Source organism: Aphelocoma coerulescens, chromosome 1A (assembly GCF_041296385.1).
Source record: "Aphelocoma coerulescens isolate FSJ_1873_10779 chromosome 1A, UR_Acoe_1.0, whole genome shotgun sequence".
Lineage (NCBI taxonomy): Eukaryota > Metazoa > Chordata > Aves > Passeriformes > Corvidae > Aphelocoma > Aphelocoma coerulescens.
In genome coordinates this window covers 3429693-3449942 of record NC_091014.1, presented here as the reverse complement: position 1 = coordinate 3449942, position 20250 = coordinate 3429693, and the positions used below count along the sequence as shown (strand labels likewise).

The following is a 20250-nucleotide window of genomic DNA, read 5'->3' as shown; positions in this document are numbered from 1 at the left end:
GCCTTTCCTCACCCCTTCACCACCAAGGAGAGGGTGTCAAACCCTCCAGCTCCTCAGCATTTTCCAGTAGTTTTACAGAAAATCCTGAACCTGGTGGATGGAGAACTCATGAGTATTTATGGCTTTTCGCAGTGCCAGAGCAGGTCAGGACATCTGATGCAGGACATCTCAACCAGCACAAATGTGACAGCTCAACCAGCATTTACAGAGGGGGTGGGAGGGAGTGGGGATGTCACAGGAGTATGAAGACACTACATGTGGGACCAGGAAGGAATTAAGAGACTTCCTATTTGTATTCCCCTGAGCTCCACTTGCCTCCAAGGGCTCCTTGGTTACACCACCAGCTAGGCAGCATTTGCAGCTCTGTATCAAGCCCCAAGCCCCAGTTCAGCTCAGTCAGTGCCAATGAGGCACCTCCTGGCCTCATCTGGAGGCAGCTGGATGCACTTGTCACTAGGCACCAAACCCACAAAGCCCCAAAGGTGCTCCAAATACAGCTGGAACCTACTGACCCCATGGCCAAAGCCCTAAATCCTCCCCAGATCTCAGCAGCCTGGGGTAGGTAACCTCCTTCTCTCCTGAAGGAGATGCATGAGCAGTGTTTCCATCCCTCCCAGACCATAGGTGTCAGGAATTCGTGATGGCTTTCTGAGGTTACACATTCCCTGTGGTGTGTAGGAGGGAGGGAGCAGGTCCCCGGGGCTCTGGAAGAGCAGAGGGGAGAGGGGATCCCTGCAAAGGGAGAGGGCAGGGGAAGCAGAGAAGGGAAAGGGTGGGACTGGAGGTGGAGAAGGCTTCCTGGACTGACAAGGTGACATCAGCCCTGAGCATCCCAGATGTGTGACACGTTCCCTGTGCCCCTGCCTACCTCAGGCATCTTGACTCGTCCCTCCTGGAAGGAGCAGGAGCTGGGGTCGTGGGTGCAGACGTGGCGGTACTTGCACCAGTGACACCGGTAAGGGCTCTCCACGCACGACAGGCACCTGGAAACACAGACAGAGAGCAGTCACTGGGCCAGCAGGGTCCTGACAGCCCTTCCCAGAGGGAAATACAGCCTGGATAACATTGCTTTTGCAGGAGGACACGGGCTTTGCACTGACCTAACATCAGCAGGATGCCCTGGCCTCTCAAATATCCCATATGATTAAATAATTTAGATTGGATTCATATCATTGCAGCTAGAGGAGTAATAAATATTTATTGTATTTTGATTGCCGTGGGCACCAACAATCCCATCTGGTTAATTCTCCCACACACGACACAGAGGCCAGAGACAAACTGGGATGTACCAAAGCCAGAAAACCAAAGATGAAGTAGGGAATGTTCTGTGTCCCACAGGTTTATTGGTGTGAGTTCTGATCAGGGTGATGAGGTTCCTGTAGATATATTAACTGTATTCTCATTTTTTTCATCTCAGCAGAGAAGTAAAGACTGCTGGAGCAGGTACCTGGGAAGCAGAGGGCATATTTATGGCATCACCTGCTCTGGGTGCAGGAAAGAGCCATTCCCTCCATCGTACAAGGTTTTACTCTCCTGTGCCCCGGGGGCTGAGCAGGGTCAGAGCTGCAAACACCTCCCCTGGCTGTGTTACAGCACTGACTTGGACCTACACCACACTTCTCTTTAAGTTTAACAAGATGTCTGCTCAGCAGCAACCAAACCCAGCTCTCTGCACAATCCTGGTCATTCACGCTCTGGAGACTTTCATGGCAAAGACATTGAGGGGCTGGAGCGTGTCCAGGGAAGGGAATGGAGCTGGGAAGGGTCTGGAGCCCCAGGAGTGGCTGAGGGAGCTGGAAAGGGGCTCAGCCTGGAGCAAAGGAGGCTCCGGGGGGACCTTGTGGCTCTGCACAAGTCCCTGACAGGAGGGGGCAGCCGGGGGGGTCGGGCTCTGCTCCCAGGGAACAGGGACAGGAGAGAGGGAACAGCCTCAGGCTGGGCCAGGGGAGGGGCAGATTGGATATCAGGATTTTTTCTGCATGGAAAGGGTTGTAAAGCACTGGAACAGGGCACAGGCACAGGGCAGTGGTGGAGTCACCATCCCTGGAAGTGTTAAAAAAACATGTGGAGGTGGCACTTGGGGACTTGGTTTAATGGTGACCATGGTGGTGGTGCTGGTTGATGGTTGGGCTTGGTGATCTTAGAGGGCTTTTCCAACCTTAACAATTTTATGATTCTATGCAGCTGCAGCACCTGGAGGGTACCTGGAGGAGACTTCAGGGAAGTAAATTTTCCTGGTCTTTGTATGCCAGTGGGTTTTTAATGGGCAGGGGAGGAAAACACAGCTCCAGAGCTCCTGTGTGAGCCCAACAGGCAGACACATCCCCTCTCCCTGTCTCTGTGAAATCTTGCTCAACCCCAATCCACTCTCAGCTCTGGTACAGCAACTTATTCTTCAAATTGGTAACAAGTGCTTGCTCTGATACATCGAATTAAAAATGGATAGCGTATTATAGTTTGTCAAGTAAGAAACCAAAACATGCCATAAATATTTAACAGCCCCATCTCTCCTGCTCTCCCCCCCCCAACGTTTGCTTTCTGACACTGTTTGTCAAAGCAGCAGGAACATGGAAATAGGATTTGCCTTTCCTTGTGAATTGCTGAGCCGCAGTAATTATCTGCTTTTGGCACTTCTGACGGCTCAGTGGTGGGGACAGAGCCGCTCAGCCTCGCTCAGGGGTGGACCAGCCAGCTGCAAGGGCATCCTTCTGCAGGGATTTGTGGATCTGCTCCACTGGGGCAGCTCCTGAGCAGCCCTGGGTGGCAGCTAAACCCCAGGAAAATGGGGTGCAAGGCAGGGAAGGAGCTCACATCATGGATAACATGGTCTTGAGGGAATCAGCTGGGTTCGCTTCATACCCTGCAGGAACCATAAGCATTATTTTTCCAGATTGCGGGGTCCAAGTCCATATTAACCACCTGGGGCAGGCTGGTGGGACTGGCAGCATGGATGAGGGCTGGAGGTGCACATGAGGAGCCAAACATCCACCAAAAATGAATAACAGGAAGATAAGGGAAGATGTGCTGAGGGCACAATTCGGTTTTGACTCAATTCTGTGGCAGATTACTCCTAATTTGGCACTCTGCCTGCAGAACAAATGGTCTCCACACTCTAGGTCATCTCAGGAGGGACCCACCATTCTGGCCACCACACAAGTGACCCCAGCCCCTGGTCACCTCCACATTTTAACACCTTCCTGAGGGACACGTGCCCATGAGAAACTGGTACCAAGGGAGATGAACGTACGAGTTGTGGACGCTGCAGTTGTAGAAGACGAAGCTGGTGCTGGCAAAGGTCATCCCCGTTTCCTTGGACTTGAGCTGAAGCTGGACAATGTGATGGTCACCTGGGGAAAAAATAGACACATGAGGGTGTGATTGCTTTGCTAACCCTGTTGGCCAGACCACCAGCCCAAACCTGGAGCTGTCCCACAGCACCTTGGCTGGGCTGTCCTCAATAGATGTAAAAAGTGTTATAAAATCCTTCTAGAGCCCAGTTCTCCAACAGGTACAGCTCCAACTCCTATGGGGTAATGGAGTATGTCTTTACCACTGGAAATTATTGTGCCTGGGAGCAGAGTCTGGGCTGGAGGATGACAACAGGTCTAATTTCAAAAATGTGGTGACTGAATTCATCAAGTAGCAAAGCTAAGCTCGAAGAATGAGTGCAGATGTCTGGAATTCAGATGCCATTAAAATATAATATTGTCCTTAAAGCTGGTCCTTGCTGCTGGTTCACTGAATGTTCCCCAAAAAAAAGGTCATGTGGACATTCCTTCCATGTTCACTCACCCCTCTCACCCCAAGTTCCATTCCCCTCAGCCTGTGGCTGTAAAGAACCCATCTCAGCGTGAGAGATGTGAAACCCATTGCACTTCCAGAGGGATCCATCCATTTCTGTAGCAGACCCATCTGCATCTCAGCTCCTCCACACCATTTCCTCATCCCTTTTCCCACTGCTCCTGAGATAGGCAGTCAGCTGCTGCCTCTCCCCACAGCACCAAATCCACTATTCAGGGTGAGCAATCAGTGGGTGCAGTAACTGCAGTAATTTGGGGGGAAGTGACACAGGTTTAATTCAAGACTTACCTGGGGGGCCCTTTCCCTGCTATTTATAAAAGGGCACAGAGTGATAGGACATGGGGGAATGGCCTTAGGATGAAGGAGGGCAGATTTAGATCAGGTATTAGAAGGAAATTCTTCCTTGTGAGGGTGGGGAGGCCCTGGCACAGGGTGCCCAGAGAAGCTGTGGCTGCCCCTGGATCCCTGGAAGTGTCCAAGGCCAGGCTGGACAGGGCTTGGAGGAGCCTGGGATAGTGGGAGGTGTCCCTACCCATGGCAGGGGGTTGGAATGAGATATTCTTTCAGGCCCTTCCAAATGAATCATCCCATAATTGTATTATTTCCCTCCTCACCTGAGAGATTCATTAATCAATGAGGCCAAAGCAAACTTGACAATGGCTCACAACGAGCACCTCGTGCTCACTCACCCACCTTGGGGCACACACACCCCCCACACTTCACTGAACACGTCTTGCTGCCGGTGCTCAGCTCTGCTGCCCATCTGCTCTGCCACATTTAGCAGCTTTGTCAGCATCTTGCATGTGTTTTAAACCAGGGTGTGAGGACTGGATGGCCCCAGGTGTGATAGTCACACATCCTTTGGTTCAAATCCAGCCTCTGGCACTGCGGGGAGGACTTGGTCTTTGCAGAGGTGCAGAGCAGCAGCTCTGAAGCTGATACAAGCTGTGGGTGCCCTGAAAGCCACACTGCAGATAAATGTCTCTCTCTTGTGCTGTCTCTACCTTCCACTGCTATTTTTGTTTGCTGGTTGATGATAGCCTGGCCTGGGACAGATGTCCATACCAAGGAAAGAATTTCTGTCACCTGTCTTGATAAGCGAACATGACTGATAACTCAGTGGGCCTTGAAAGTGGTGACAACCTCCTGGGACTGCAGTGGAGGGCACATGCAGCTGTGTGCAGCAGAGATGATGGTGACAGTTCATGCCACCTCATTTTCTGCTGTCTGAGGATCCCCAGGTACAAATTTTGCAGTAAATTTTCGCAGGAAGCCAAGGACAAAAATTGGCAGCATCCTCTCGGTGTCTCACAGGGTGATCAGCAGGGTCAAGGTTTTTATAGTAAGTCCCTGTAAAGAGCCATAGGAGTTCTTGAAATAACCCAGAAATCTTGTTAGAAAAGGGAAAGAAAAAAGTGCGGGAAGTTGTGGATGGGGGAGCATCCTTGGAGACAAGGTACTTTTCTGTGCTGGACCACTTTAGAAGAAGGAGCCAGAAGCAAACCTGGAACAGCTGAAGGAAGTAAAGGCCAGGAACTGAGACAGGGAGCTGAGCACACAGACCTAAATCCGGGCAGAGCAGGAATTACAGACAGGACTGTCCAGATCTGCGGGGATTTCTGGCCGCTACATGGGATGGGGCGTGCTGACAGCCTGTACCCTGGATGTTTAACACCAGCCTGGCCAAAAGGAGAAGGAATATCCCACATCCATGTCTTGTCTTTGCTGGATGTGTGCAGCTGCCACTCGGTGGCAGCCTGCAAACACCTCGTGTCACACAGACGAGCACCTTGGTGCAGGTGCTGGGGTTGCAGCTCAGTCCTCGCACTCCTGCACCCACAGAAACACTCTGACATTCACACAGCTCATGCCTTGATGTGCTGCTGTGCAGCTCCAGCATCCCTCCTGCTCCCAGGGCTTTCCACACCCTGGTCTCAGGCTCTCAGGAGCCAAAATCCTGCTTTGTGAGGAAGCAGAGAGACGCAGGGACGCGGGGTGAGGATGGGAGGGAGAGGTGCAGGTGGAGGAGCTGTGGGATACTCACCATTCTCTGTGATGATCTGGGGCACCTCCTTGGCAGCTGGAGAGATGCACTGGATCTGGCTGCCCACCACCAACCCATCCATCTCCGAGAGGTCCTCGAAGGTGCAGTTGACTCCTGCTGACAGCTCGGGGACGTTGTAGGTCTCCAAGACCAGCTGCAAGCAAAGACAGAGGGAGAGAGGGGAACACAGGAAAAAGAGAGAAGAGAGAACACTCAGCCAAACAACAGAGCTGGGCCAGCAGGAGAGAATTACACTGGAGAGGTCGGACAAAGAGCCTCTTGCTAGAGAGAGCATCCTCCTTCAGCAGAAAGCAGCAACTCGGGAGAGGGACGAGTGAGGGGGGAGGGCACGAGATGCTGATGCTGACACAGGTGGCAGGTGGCTGTGCAGGGACACCTGTCCCAGTGCTGGCTGGGTCAGTGCAGGGGAGGGAGTGCTCGCTGTCTGTCATGCAGGTGTCAGGTTAGGCGGGGAGTCTTTGGAGCCAGCCGTGGGTTCCAGGGCTGTGGTGGCCCCCAGGGCCCGCGGTTTCTGAGGAAGGTGACTGCTACTCACAAGAGGCACTCTGCAGACTCCAGAGAAACTGGAGCGCTCCAGTCTAACTCTCTACGGCCTGCTCTGCCAGCACCAGCAGGGGGGAGCACTCTGTCCCCACGTTCCTGTGTGAGGAGAGTCTAGTTACAGCCTTCAGTCCACCACAAAAGAATCCCTGTCTCTACAGGCACAGAAACCTCTCCTGCCCGTCCCACCAAAGAACCAGCTGGCTCCTCGAGCTATCCTGGGGTTCCATATGTAAAAAAAAAAGCCATGAAGGAGGAATTGCCTGTGCTTTTAGAGTTCACTGCACCCTCTGGGCACATGGTCGTGGGAAAAGGAATTTCAGGGCGGATTTCCACCATGTCCATGCTTTGGAGAACAGTCGTGCTGCCAACCTCCCAGACCAACAAAAGTCCTGCCCCATGGCTCTCCATCATTGAGGGTCCTGCTCTACTCACCAGGTCATGCCTGCACACAGAGGGGCACCCCAGGGGACCCCTAGCACCTGGTAATTGGTGTAAATTCAGTGGTTTTGTGACCAAACACTGGAGCCAACCACTCAGCACAGGCACAAATGCAGAGGCTCACCACACTTGCCTCCTCCACGAGCTGGCTGAGGCCCCCTCTGAGGTGACAGCCACTGAAAGGGGACACAGGTGCATGCTGAGGTGTTGTTTCTACCAGCACAAAGAGCAGGGGTCAGTCCAGGTGACAAAGCAGGACAAGAAGAGGACGTGACATAGCGCTCAGTGCTCCCACGCATTGTTTTCCTCACTTAGGGAAAGGCTGGAGCTGTTTCTCCACACTAAGCACCACCAGGGAGAGAGGCTGAGCAGACAGGCCTTTGCCCTGGCTGCCATTAAGCCTTTGTGAGAGTAGGATCGTGTTTGGGCCATGGGAATGGCAATGGGAAAGGTGATTTTTTTGTCTCAAATGGGGAGTAGAAAAAGGCTTTGGTTATTTGGGTGGATTTGGCACTGAGGCTGAACCCATTCTCCCTGCTAGCAATGGAGAAGGGGAATCTGTTCTCCTAACAAATCTCCCTCTGGGCATGGATGATGCAGGAGGAAGCTGTGCCATGCAGAAGATGACACTGGTGGGCAGAGCAGTGCTTGGCCACAAGCGCCATGAGCCAGTGCACGCCTGGAGCAGACAAGAAGTGCTACATCCAGCATTCCTGGGAAAGCAGGGAAAGCATGGAACCATCCCCAGCAAGCAGCTCTTCTCAGAGAGCCCAGAGCAGCAGCCCTGGGCTGAAACAGACTCAGGTAAAATTTTCCAAGACCCTGTTAGTGCCCAAAATTTTAAAGCTTGGCTGACCCCACAAACACCTGCTCTGCCTCCATGGGCAAGAACCCACTGTCACTGACCCTTTACCAGAACTCAAGTGAGATTTGCTAAGGACACCATCAACCAACCCTCTGTTTGTTCCCCTCCTGGCTTGTCTCTGTGGTGACTGGATGAGCTGGGTCACCACTTTAGCTGGGACTGGGCAGAGACTCCCCTCAAAATGCCCATGCAGATTGTTGGGTAACAGATGATGGCAACTTCTGATCCCAGCAGCTCTGGGCTGACTCACCCTGGGAGTAACCCAGAGGTAAAGGTCTCTTATTCTGTTATCATTTCCAGTCGCCCTGAACCAGCCAGTCCCCCAGGATTTATTCCAGCATGAAAGAATTCAACAGCTACTGAGAGAATACAGAAAAGAAACCTTGAACTCCCAGAAGAACAAAGAACTTAAGATGTCTCAGATCAGTTTTGTTTGAAGCCTAGGGAAAGTAAAGTCACAGCAAAGTTAAGAGGCTGAAACAAAGCAGCAATGATTGGACACAGAGGCTTTGAAGGGCTGATTTCATTATCCCTGGAGAAATCCAAACCTGTCACCTGGAAGGTGTCTGGCAGCCACAACCTGAGCAATTCCATTTAGGCCTGTCGGGGTGTGGGGCTAATGACCAGCTTATCTAGAGACAGAGCTTTTAGGGCCTGGGTTACCAACTTAATTGCAGCCCAAATTAGCATGGTCAAAAAGACAGAGCACAGGTAGCACAGGTAGTCTGAGAGAAATGGGTGTCTGCCTCCTTCTTGGAGCATGCTGGGACCTCACCACATCTGGTACTGCTGCCATGAGTCAGGAGAGGAACCACAAACTGGTTAAATCTTCAGCAGAGGTTTCCTGCCTCAAGCCCAGGAATGATCAGGACCATCTGCTGCTCTGCCAGCACTCACTGTGTGGTTTCCTTGGCTACTGACTCAGTAGCTGGAAGCCAGAAAGGTTAAACCTTGTGCTGTGGAAGGTCACAAGAGACAGCAGGAACCCTGGAAGCCTTGGGTTCCTTTGCACAGCATCCTGACTCTCTGCTCTGCATGCCCAGTGCTGGAGCAGCATGGAGTTCCTGGGGGCTTAGAAGGAGATATTTCCATCCAAGGTGATGGGAACTTGGAGCTCACTGAAATATTTCCTATTATCCTTCACTTGGCTTTCTTCTAGAATGCAATTTCTAACCGTGAAAATGTCCCTTGGCTAAAGTTATTAATTAATTCCTCTCCCAGAGCAGCACCCAGCGCTTGCAGGACACAGAGTCCCTTCAGACCTGCCCTCACAGACAACAAGGAAGACTCTTCCTAGTCCATTTCTAGACTTTTAGACAGGGGATAACCAACGCCAAAACATCCTCCTGTGGCAGATCTTTCCCTATGCCGGGAACGTTGTTGGGGAAGTTAATGGGTTCTGGAGAACCTCTTGCTGCCAGTCCTTCCCACTGGTGCTGAATCCCTGGATCTGTCACGCTGCACGGGCAGGTCGGACCCGAGGAGAGGGGCAGGGATTGGCATTCCTCACCAGAACGTTGTACTGGGAGACAGAGATGTTGTTGGGATGCACGGTGAGGCGGACGCACTGCTTCATCTCCGAGGCGAATCTCCGCGGCTCGCTGGAGCGCTCGCACCGCTCCTTCCTCGTGCAGCTGGGAAAACAGGAACAGACAGGGACAGAGTGAGCACAGAGCCGGGCTGGCGGGGTGGGGACAGCTCTGGGATGTGGGAGCAGCAATTATTGGGAATAGAAAGTCAGCTGTGTGCTCTTTGGGACGGCACAAGTAGAAAACCACGCTCGTGCTCTGGCGTGCTCCGGCTCATGAAATCATGGAGAATATCCTGAGCTGGAAGTGATCCACAAGGATCATCGAGTCCAACTCCCAGCCCTGCACAGGACATTCCCAAGAGCCTGAGAGCCTCTGGTGCCAGCAGCTGTGGGATCGCTCAAGCAGGCCGGGGGGATTGCAAGGAACCTGCAAGAGGAGGGAGGGTGATGTGTGAAAGGCCCATCCCAGCCGCAGAGATTCTCTGTCTCTCCACTCACACAGCAGGTTTGGCACAACCTTCCCTTGGCCAAACCCCCAGCCCTTAAAACTCTCCTGTCCAAGGGCTTTGGGAGACCTCAGGCAGGGTTGTCCTCACAGAGAAGTTGTGCACAGCCCGTGTTTTTTGTCCCTCCTGAGAATGCTGCAACCCTGTGGTGCCTCTGGGCTGCTGGTACCTCGCCGCTGGGATGGGGCCAATCCCCCCAGGAAGCTGTCCATGCAGACTGAGGAGGTTTTGCACCTGGTTTGAAAACGCCTGACTAGAAGTGCTAAGGGTTGAATCTTAAAAATGCAGGTGTTCCCAATAAGTGGCATTTCAGTGAAAGTTGTGGGTGCACACACAAGCCCACAAAATTCATACCGCCCACTAACTGGTGAGGTTTTCGGTGCCATCATTACCCCTCATGTCACCTACATGCTGCAAACACAACCCAGAAAGGTGGATTGGCAGCTGTTTGCCCCGTTTCCACCCAGATTTGCACTTGTTTAACATAAACCACATCTGTATTTCGCTCCACATGCGCTGCCAAGGCCATTGCTTCAAGGAAGGTGTCTGCCTGGAAATCCACAGGGTTAATCCAAAAGGACAGCTCCGGCTGCATGCCAATTACCTTCTGCCATTAAGTTAATGTTATGGACTTGCACAGGGTGTCTTCAATGGATTTTGTTATTAGCAGTGCTATTACCCCCCATTAAAACCAGCTATAAAGACTAAGTGTGGATGTTAAATTATTCACCTGCTCCCAGACTTCAGAGTCTCACTTGTGAGAGAACCTGGGGGCTGCTGGAGCTCCAAGATCACCCCTCAGCATCCCTACTCCTCGGAGCAGAGGCTGCACCCTTGTGCATGGGAATTTGCAGATGAGGATCCATGGAAACACATGCCAAAAACCTTAGTATATGGTTAATCCTAATGTTACAAAGCTTGGGGCAGCCTAAAACTTTAGGGCTTGACTTTTCTCTAGTGACTGACTCCAGATAAAACTCCAAACTCCAATTTCTCCATCTTTCTGGCAGAGGAAAGTTTTGTATTTCCAGAGGCAGGATCCATAAAGGGAGATTTTGGCCATTCTCCACACACTTTGCAGGTGTGAGAGAGCAAAAGCAGCACTGCAGCTCCTGCTCTCCGTTCCCCAGGAGCTCTCATCCCATTAAATCTCCTCTGGCACTGCCACGTGCTGGATCAGGAATTTTAAGCGGGCACTCTCCAGAGGGTTGGACCAATAGCCCGTTAAATACCCCCAAAACTGTAAGTCCCCTATGGTGGCACGAAAGCCAAAAGGCAAAATGCTGACCTGAGATTTTTCCAAGTGCTTCCATAAAACAAAGAGCCACAGCAATCCCATTAAACCTCCACAGGGTGTGGGAACTCCTCTCCTGGGAATAGCTTGGAAGGGAAACATTTTTGGGCTCAGAATCAAAACACAAGTGCCCAAATTCTTCACGATGTTCTGTTACCTCCCATTGATTTCCTTCAGCTGCAGCACAACAGAAATATCTGGATTTTCTAAAATTAAATGGGTGGATACCCAAGCTCAGTTCAAATCAGTGGATATGGATTAAGCACCCAGGAATGTGGTTTGTGTTCCCAATCCCAGCACTGAGCAGGAATATAATAATCCACATCTTACCTTGCTGTTTACACATCACACACATTTAAAACATGTAACTTTTCAGACCAAAACCTCGCTCTACATTGGATTGATGTGCCTTGCAGCCTTAATATCTGCCACAAGGTGAAAATAACATCATCCAAATAATGAATTTATGAAAAACCAAACCAAGCTAAGCCTGGGTTTAATATAATGTTAAGGCTGCTGTGTCAGGGTCCGAGGAATTAGGAACTGCCAGACTGAAAGCAGCTTCTGTACCTCCAAATCTGCTCCCTGCACTCACACGCTGCAAGCTGGACTTTAATTATAGGATCACAGGTTATTATTCCTTTTTTCCACGGTGACCTCAATTCTGCCACTTCCTAATTTTGACTTTGACTGTCTGACTTTTTCAATGCAATTCCTCAGTCAGAAAAGCCCTAAATACCTGTGCCTGGTACTTGAGTCTGATGGTGAGGGAGTTCTGCTGAGCTGGACCACACCAAGCTGGGCTCTGGGTCAGGGTTCAGGCTCTGGAGTCAACATCACAGCAGCAAAATTCACCCCAGGTGAGTGACCACAGCTGCTTCAGGCATCAAACCTAAAGGGATGGAGCCACCTGCCAGTGGGTTTGGCAGGTTTGTGCATGCAGGAAGGAGTGATGGGGGCTCTCCTCCTGAGCCTTTTGCCTGTGGTTTCCCCCATCTCCTCCCCCATGACCACCTTATCCAGCCTGAGCTGGAGCATCCTGTGGGGGCACACATCCCCCAAGGTGTCTGCCCAGCACCTGCAACTGAGGTCCCCCAGAGGCAAAACATTGTGGGTTTTTCTGTGATGGATTACCCTGAAGGAAGGGAGATTTAGGTCGGATATTATGAAGAAATTCTTTACTCAGAGGGTGGTGAGGCCCTGGCACAGGTTGCCCAGAGAAGCTGTGGCTGCCCCTGGATCCCTGGAAGTGTCCAAGGCCAGGCTGGACAGGCCTTGGAGCACCCTGGGATAGTGGAAGGTGTCCCTGCCCATGGCAGGGGTGGCACTGGATGGACTTTAAGGTCCCTTCCAACCCAAACCCTTCTGTGATCCTACAATCCAGGTGAGCAGAAAAAGATACCTGACATAAAGAAACCTTCTCCCTCCAGCCTTCCTCTGCACTGCCAGAAACATTCTGCCCTCTCCAAAGAGAGGGAGAAACAGCAGAGAAAATTGTTCCAACATGTGCAGAGGAAAGTGTTTCCCTCCAGCATCAGTCTCAAACCATTGGGTGGTGGAGGCTGAGACGCAGAAACAAAAGTGACAAAGGATCTGGGCCACAGAAGGCATCTGCCCAGAGGGGACATTGCAGCCCCAAAGTAAGTTCAGCAAACTGTAAATAAAGGTAAATAGGACTTTTAATAAATTAGTACTTCCAGACACAAGTTCCTGCCTCATAAAAGTGGTTGCCTGGAAGGCAGCTGCCAGACTGAGAGAAGGATAGTGAAATATCTCAACCTCAACTCATCATTTCTGTTGTCTCTGGTGAGACTCAGTGTCTACCTTGGGCCCTGGGAGCTCCTGTGACTCTCACCTGGTGTGTTTATTATGGTTTATACGGGAAAAAACCAAAACCTTTTACTGCCAAATTTGCTTTAATAAAAGATCTGCACCTCCAACATTCTGAGTGTGTCCATATGCCAAGATCGCTTCCCGCTGCCACATTCCCTAATTCCCTGCTAGTCAAGCCGTAATTAGTTGATGAGCAGCTCCCACCCAGTGGCTCCACATTCCACTTCAGGCACCTAAAAGAGCATCTCCCACCCCTGAATTTGTTTTGACTGTGGTGCAGACCTGGCCCTTCTCTGGATGTCGTTAACAGCAGCTGCTCGTTCATTATCAGCCGTGTCTTTAACAACTCCAACTGTCCTGCTTTGTCCAAAACCATTATCACAAACACTGTGGAGCTGCTCCCACCACTGAACCATGAGGAATGTTATTTCCTCCCCATCTCCCATTAAGAATAAACACTGCTGGTGCTCACCCTCTGCTCACCAGCCGCCAACCAATTATTTTAATAATGTTAAATTAATACTTTCCGCTTCTCTTGCGTCTCTCCTCCAAGAATCTCAGAGGGCTTTGCCTGCAGCTAATTAAACTTCGGGATACCTCCATGAGGTTGGAATTAGCAGGCAGAGACAGGAAAGTGAGGCACAGAGAGCAGGGCAAAGCCTGGGTCTCCTGAGGATGAGGGGGAGATCCTGGTTTGGGATGCAGGAGATCATGGTTAAATCCCTAAATCAGGGACCTAAAGCTGGGGCCACACCCTACAAACCCAGGCTGCAGAAGGGGCCAGGCTGTTCCACCTCTGGAGGGATGGGAAGGGTTCTTCTGCCTTGCTGGGGCTTGGTCAAACCAAGCTCAGACTCTCAGTGAAGACACATCTCCATCATCCTGTTGTAGACAGAAAACCCCAAACCCCCACCTTACACACACAAGCCTCCCCCAGCCCCTCAAAAAATGACCTTTATTTTTCACCTGACTGAGCCTTGCTTGCTCATAGCTGCTGAAAAGGGAGAAGATTTGGATTCTGTTTTATTTTTTCCCCCATAATTTCCCAAGAAGCAGACTAAAATATCCAACTTTTTGAATGTGAGACCCAAAAAAAGTCAGTTTTCTGGCAATGGAAAAGGTCTTATCTGCAATTCTGTTAATTAATAACAAATTTCAAGACAAAAGAGTGGTGATTGGATCTGATCAGAAATTGCTACTCAGAAGAGAGCATTTGGGGGCTTTTTACAAGTGGCAATTAGCACACGATGCAATTTCTTTTTTATTCAGAGAAAAAAAATACCATTAAAATTTTTTTAATTCCCAGAAATAAATTCTAAAGAAATTAATCCTTTTTGGAGAAGCCTCACCATTCGGTGCACAGCAATTCTTTTTATTCAGGGAAAAAAAAATACCATTAAAAAAATTAATTCCCAGAAAAAAGTCCCAAATAAATGAATCCTTTTTGGAGAAGCCTCAGCCTTTGATGCACAGCAGTTTTCTTTCGACTGGGTGTTCAGGTGGGTTCTCAGGGAAGGAGAGGGACTTGAAAAATCTGTGTTTGATGGCAAAGCTCAGAGACAGCTCAATGGTTTGGGTCATCTCAGCAATCCCAAATGACACCTTTCTGCCACCTCCAAACAGGTAATTTGCTGGAATCACTCTTTTGCAAAAGGTTTTGACATTTCAGCTTTCCTTTCGGATTCCAAACGGTGACATTTCCCGCAGGGGATGAATCCTCTCACCCTCTGACGGAATCATTCCAGCCCCCCTTTCCTCACAGCTTCCCTCCAGTGCTGAGGGTGGCAGTCAGGGCACCCCCAGTCACACCAGCAAGGAGGGGTCACCGGGCCAGGGTGGGATATTTTGGTGGGATACAGGTTTCATGTTGGAATCCCCATTTTCATTCCCAGTCTGCTCATCCCTAAGATTTTTGTGGTGTAGGGTCACTCACACTGGGGTCCTCCATTTGTGCAAGAAGGAGATGTTGCCCCATCCCAACCCTCACCTCTTCCCAGTGGTGTGTTTTCAGCTTGGGCACAGTTCCCGTTCTTTTTTTCACCTCTCTTTCGTTTTTCCCCTTAAAATCCAACCTGTTCCTTTCTCTTCTCCTCAGATTATCCATCTGCCTCCCTCACCCACATCACCACCTCCAGTGATCTCCTTTCCAGGTATGTTGGATAGATATATCCAAGATGAAAATTCAGGAGGAGGCTAGAGAAGATGTAGGGAAATTTTCAGGGAAGTCTGATTTAGATCTGTTTGAAAACCCTGAGTAGCCCAGATGTTCCCACCTATCCTGGATCAAGACAGGGTAAGAGACAATGATTCTCCATTTCCCCCATCTCTTCATCTCCAAGGGAAAATCTGAGAATTCCCAGCCCAGCCAGAGCCCAAGGCAAGGCAGGCTGTACCTGCAGGGACCTGGCAAGAGTCAAACTGTACAAACTGAACAACAAAAAATCAAACAAATTGGGAATCTGAAATCTAACAGGGGGTGCAGGCATGGCCCAGCAGCAGCTCTCCTTGTTCCTGAGGGGAAGGGTGACTTGGGGATGCCCCTGGATCCCTGGAAGTGTCCAAGGCCAGGTTGGACGGGGCTTGGAGGACCCTGGGACAGTGGAAGGTGTCCCTGCCCATGGCAGGGGGTGGCACTGGATGGGCTTTAAGGTCCCTTCCAACCCGAATCATTCTGGGATTCTGCAATTCCTACAAAATGAAATAACAGAAATAGTGGCTGCTTGTCAAATCCTTGCTCTTGTAACAAACCCGAATTTTTGTCCTGGGCAAAGCTGGAGCAGGCACAGAGCCTGGGAGGCGACAGGGACATTTCTGGCATCGCTGCAGCCCTCGGGTTTCCCTCTCTCTCCACAAAGCCCCAGCTTCTGGCAGAGGGTCACGTTCCCCAAACAGGCACGGGCTGATATCCCACAGGATCCTCAGACCACCCTCTCAGCTTCACCCAGGAGCCCCTGGCCTCTCTCCCCAGCGGGAGGGAATGTGTTCACTGAGCAACAGGCAGGTCTGAGACGCCTTTTGGAAGGTGATCAGCAGAGGGAGCTCGGCGGAAGCCAAGTGCAAACCCTCCGAATGGCATTTTCAGCCACGACTGGGGACAGGAATCTGGGAAAGGGACTGCAGGACAGAGATGCTTGGCTCCGGGAGGCTCTGGAGACACGAGTTCTCTGCCTCAGTCTCAAGAGTCTGGTCCCTCTTTCATGATGCGATGCGGTGACAGCTTCGTCCCTTACTGAGGAAAAGTTTTTGTGATTCCCCAGTCGGAAAGAAGGGTGAGACAAGAACAGAGTAATTAAAGGCATCTGGGGATGGATCTAGAGGTTTGTTTTAGCCCAAGCCTGACCATCGCGCAGAGCCAGCTTTGTGTCCCTGGAGGTGTCTTTATCACCGCGGGGAGCAAGGCTGGGGAAGGAGGGAGCAGATGAAATTTGCCTTTCCCTCTGCTGGAGCCAAAGCAATTTTCTGGCTGGAGCCAGGAAAAGGGAGAACATTCAGTCCCACTCGCATGTAAAGTTTAAGGTCAGTTTTAGCAATGTTTTGACATTTCCAGGTTCCCTCGGGGTCCTGAGAACAGGAATGCCATAAATGTCGAGACGCAGACATAATTGACCTTAAACTTTACATGGCCATGTGGTGAATACCCCACTCCCTCCCTGCCCTCTCCATTTGGCCTCCAGGCTGCCCAGGGCATGGCTGGAATTTAGTTCTCCCTGGCATCAAGGAGTTAAATTTTACTAACTGCCCAGAATATTCCATTTTAGACAGAAAGGTGCTCCAGGAAAAGTGACAAATTTGAGCTGGGATAATGCACAGGATTATTCCTGGGAAGCCTGTCCTAGTAGTAGGGAGTTTTCTCAGCAAGTTCATGTGTGCCTGAGGAAGGCATTGGATCCTTCTTTTCATCTTTGGCTCTAACCACAAACAGGCTAAACTCCCCAAAAACTGCTGTTCGGGCATCAAAGATGAGCTGGACAAAAAGGGGAAAAAGCCACTGGGGGAAGTAGAAGCTGTGGGGTTTTTAATGGATGGCATTTGGGGACCAAGAGGTCTGTGCATTTTTCCGAACAAACTTGGAAGAAGTAACTCAAAGAAGCTGAAATTCACCCTTTGGAGCTCTGCATCTCCCCAGGACAATCTTTAAGGGACCACAAGCCACAAAAAGTTTCAGTCCACCATCCAAAGCTCGCCCTCACCCCTCCTCTTCTCAATGTCCGAGCGGGGCAGCCCTGGGGTTAAAGGCCAGAATTCCATCCTTGTCCTTGGGCTGCAGTTTGGGGAGGGAAGCGCTGCCGTGCCAAAGCTGCCTCTTCCCACACGCCTCCTGCCCGGCACCGCCGCCCCTGTCACTTCGCCAAACGGAGTGAGGCTGCTAATTGCTCTGCCTGCTAATCTATTCTAATGCATGGTAATAGAAGCCGAGTTTCTGCCCTGATAACTCCTCCGGCTTATGCTGCAGAACCGCAATCCCCCCGCCCGCCCCTTATCTCTGTCCCCAGGTGGGCTCCTCCCTCCATCCCAGCAATTGTGTGAGCCCACCCCCGGAGCCCCACGGGGCGTGGGTGCAAGGGATTTACTCCTCCATCTCCCGCCCTACAAAGCCAAGCGCTCCACCAACAGCATCCCTCCCCCCTGCTTTGGGGGGATTTCACGCCCCTTCTCCTTTCCCCGAGCCCCCCTCCCCAAGTTCCCAGAGCTGCGGATTGTCTTGGCCCTGCTAATCTTGCCTGGGGGAGGCTGGGTTGGTGCATCAAATGCAACCTGCTCCCGAGCCCCAGGGCTGGAAAAAGGTTCAGAGGTGGCCTCAAGGACCACCCCAGCTCTCGCATGGCTGGGGTGCAGCCAGGGAGGAGCGATTTGAGCGTACACAGGTGTGTGCCTCTGCAGGAACATCCCTGCCGAGCGCTCGGGTGGCTCGCTCGAGCCTGAGATGAACGGGAGCATTTCACATGCAAATCCCTGGAAACTTGGAGCCTTTGTCCAGTGAAGAATTGGAAATCGTTTACGGGCACGGGGGGAGCAGGGTGTGGGATTGAGGGAGGGAGTCTGTGGAAGGTGGTGTTGAATTCTGCTCCTCAGCTGGCTGTTATGGACAGGCTGAGTTCCTCCGTGAATCATGGAAAGGCTCGGGTTGGAAGGGACATTAAAGATCAGCCAATCCACGCCCCTGCCATGGGCAGGGGCACCTTCCACTACCCCAGGTTGCTCCAAGCCTCACCCAACCTTGGACACTTCCAGAGATGGGACAGCTGCAGCTTCTCTGGGCATCCTGTGCCAGGGCCTCCCCACCCTCACAGCCAAGAATTCCTTCCTAAAATCCAATCCTAAATCATTCCCTGCTGTAGAAGCAGCCTGAAAACAGCCAGCACCAGTGTTTGACATCTGGGAGGATGGGGATCTCCTCCCTCCATCCACTTACCCTTTCCAACCTCCTGCAAGGGTCAAAGACACAAGGAAAGGACATCCCTGAAGCTGCAGGGTCTCTGCTGCCCCTTCAATCACAGCCCTCCAGGTCCTTTTGCTGCCAAACTTGCCAGGCACAACATGAGCCCAGCAGCTCAAAGCAGGAGGAGAATCTCAGAGCACAAAAATCACAAGCAGGAGGCAGAACCCAAGCCAAAGGCATGAGAACTGCACTCAGTCCACGGCACTGAGGTGGTCCACAAGAAAGGAATCACAGGAATCTGCCTGGAATCTGTCTTTTGCCATCTGCCCATGAAAGGCTGAGCTTCAAATGAAGATGGAAAAACCCCCGAAGGCTCAGCTGAAGGCTACCTGAGTAATACAAGCTCCTGTCTCTGAGGAGGCAGCAAAATAACTTTTCCCTCACTGAATTTGCTTAGAATCATTTTAAAGAAAATTAAAAGAAGAAGAAAGCGAGAAAAAGGGAACGAGGCTGCTAGATAAGGCAAGTAATTAATGAACAAAATTACTTTTCCCAGAGAGCATCCTATCATGGTGCTTCCTATTCATGCTAATAATATTTGTGAGTGTCTTCCCCAGAATCTGGGTAGATAACACCTACACTCTGCCGTGCTCCTACATGCTCTCCTCTGCAAGGGCTGGTGCAAATAATCCATTCAAAGGGGCTGAAGTTCTGTGTTCATGGCCTGATTCAGAACATCATCCCCAAATTCTTCATGGGAGCTTCTCTCGAGTAACTCCAAGGAAATTAATTTGGTGTTTTCCCTGTCACCGGGGTCCAAATGCCAAATATCTGTTGGTGAAGATGATGTGAGGTGCCCTTGCCTTCAGAAAGGTAAAATATGGTGTGTGCTGCTCAGAGATTGGGGCTGATCAGTGGTCCTGAGGTTCCTCAGGCATCACTGCCAAGATTGCTGTGAGACCTGGAAGTCCTGTGGAAAGGGTGGGGGGGTTTGGTGCCACTTCAGCCCCATCCCTCAAAAGGCAAACGAGGATCTGTGTTCAAGGAGGCTTTCCAGGAGGTCAGGGAGCCATGGGAAGTGTGCTGTGAGGAGTCCCCACTTACACAGACACTGAATCCCTGCCAGGCCCAGCCAGCACCTCATTTAACTGCTTTTTGCTGTCAGCATCTGCTGTCCTGCCTTGGGGGAGCACAGCAAGAAGAGAGAAAACATTCCCACAGGATAGACTGGTCGGGCCTGAACACTTTTCCTCCAAATCCCCCACCCCTGGAAACCTCTTGAGCAGTTCTACCCAGAAAGGTCCAGGGCAGTGGGGATCCCACAGAGTTTCTAAAACCAAACTCTCCCAACCCACTGCTCCTTTTGACCTTCACCAATATCTCTATTTTCACACCACTGATAAGATCCTTTCCTCCTCCTCTTCATCCATCCATCCATCCATCCATCCATCCATCCATCCATCCATCCATCCATCCATCCATCCATCCCTCCATCCATCCATCCATCCATCCATCCATCCATCCCTCCATCCCTCCATCCCTCCAGTGTCCCCCAGTAGCAGAGCCAACAGTGACAGGTGCTGTAACTCTGGAATTTGCTCCTGGCAGAGACAAGTGACAGGTGCTGTAACTCTGGAATTTGCTCCTGGCAGAGACAATTCCTCCCTCCAGGCCCAAATTTTTCTGCAGGAGCACAATTAGCAGCCAGAAGAGCCACAGGATAGCACAGAGAGAGTTACATCGAGTCCCCAGTACCCCACACACCTGGCGAGGGAGTCTCCAGCAGCCCCGTGGCTCTGGTGGGAGAGGAGACTGTGCAGAGAATTCAGCCAGAGAATTCAGCCTCACTGGGGAAAAATAAGCCAAGGAACCTCTCAGCCCAGGCTTGGCTTTCCCTGTGAGGTGTGAAATCAGTAGGATGGGGTTTGCTGCCTGAACAAGGTGTCCGTGCAGCTCCACCAACGCCACTCAGACCATGCCTGAAGCTCTGGATC

The 20250-nt window shown here is 51.2% G+C and overlaps 1 protein-coding gene across 6 annotated transcripts in view; it reads right to left on the bottom strand.

The window, feature by feature from the left end:
- PLXNA4 (plexin A4) overlaps positions 1-20250 on the bottom strand; it is a 394209-nt gene that overhangs the window by 95781 nt on the left and 278178 nt on the right. For 5 of the 6 annotated variants that reach the window (XM_069034287.1, XM_069034294.1, XM_069034280.1 and 2 more), the window contains 4 exons: positions 9223-9346; positions 5846-5999; positions 3248-3347; positions 869-983 (listed from right to left, as the gene is read on the bottom strand). In XM_069034287.1, the coding sequence (XP_068890388.1) occupies positions 869-983; positions 3248-3347; positions 5846-5999; positions 9223-9346 (493 nt within the window). Of the gene's footprint in view, positions 1-868; positions 984-3247; positions 3348-3405; positions 3419-5841; positions 6000-9222; positions 9347-20250 lie in introns of all 6 variants that reach the window. The other variant, XM_069034271.1, reaches the window with a different exon arrangement.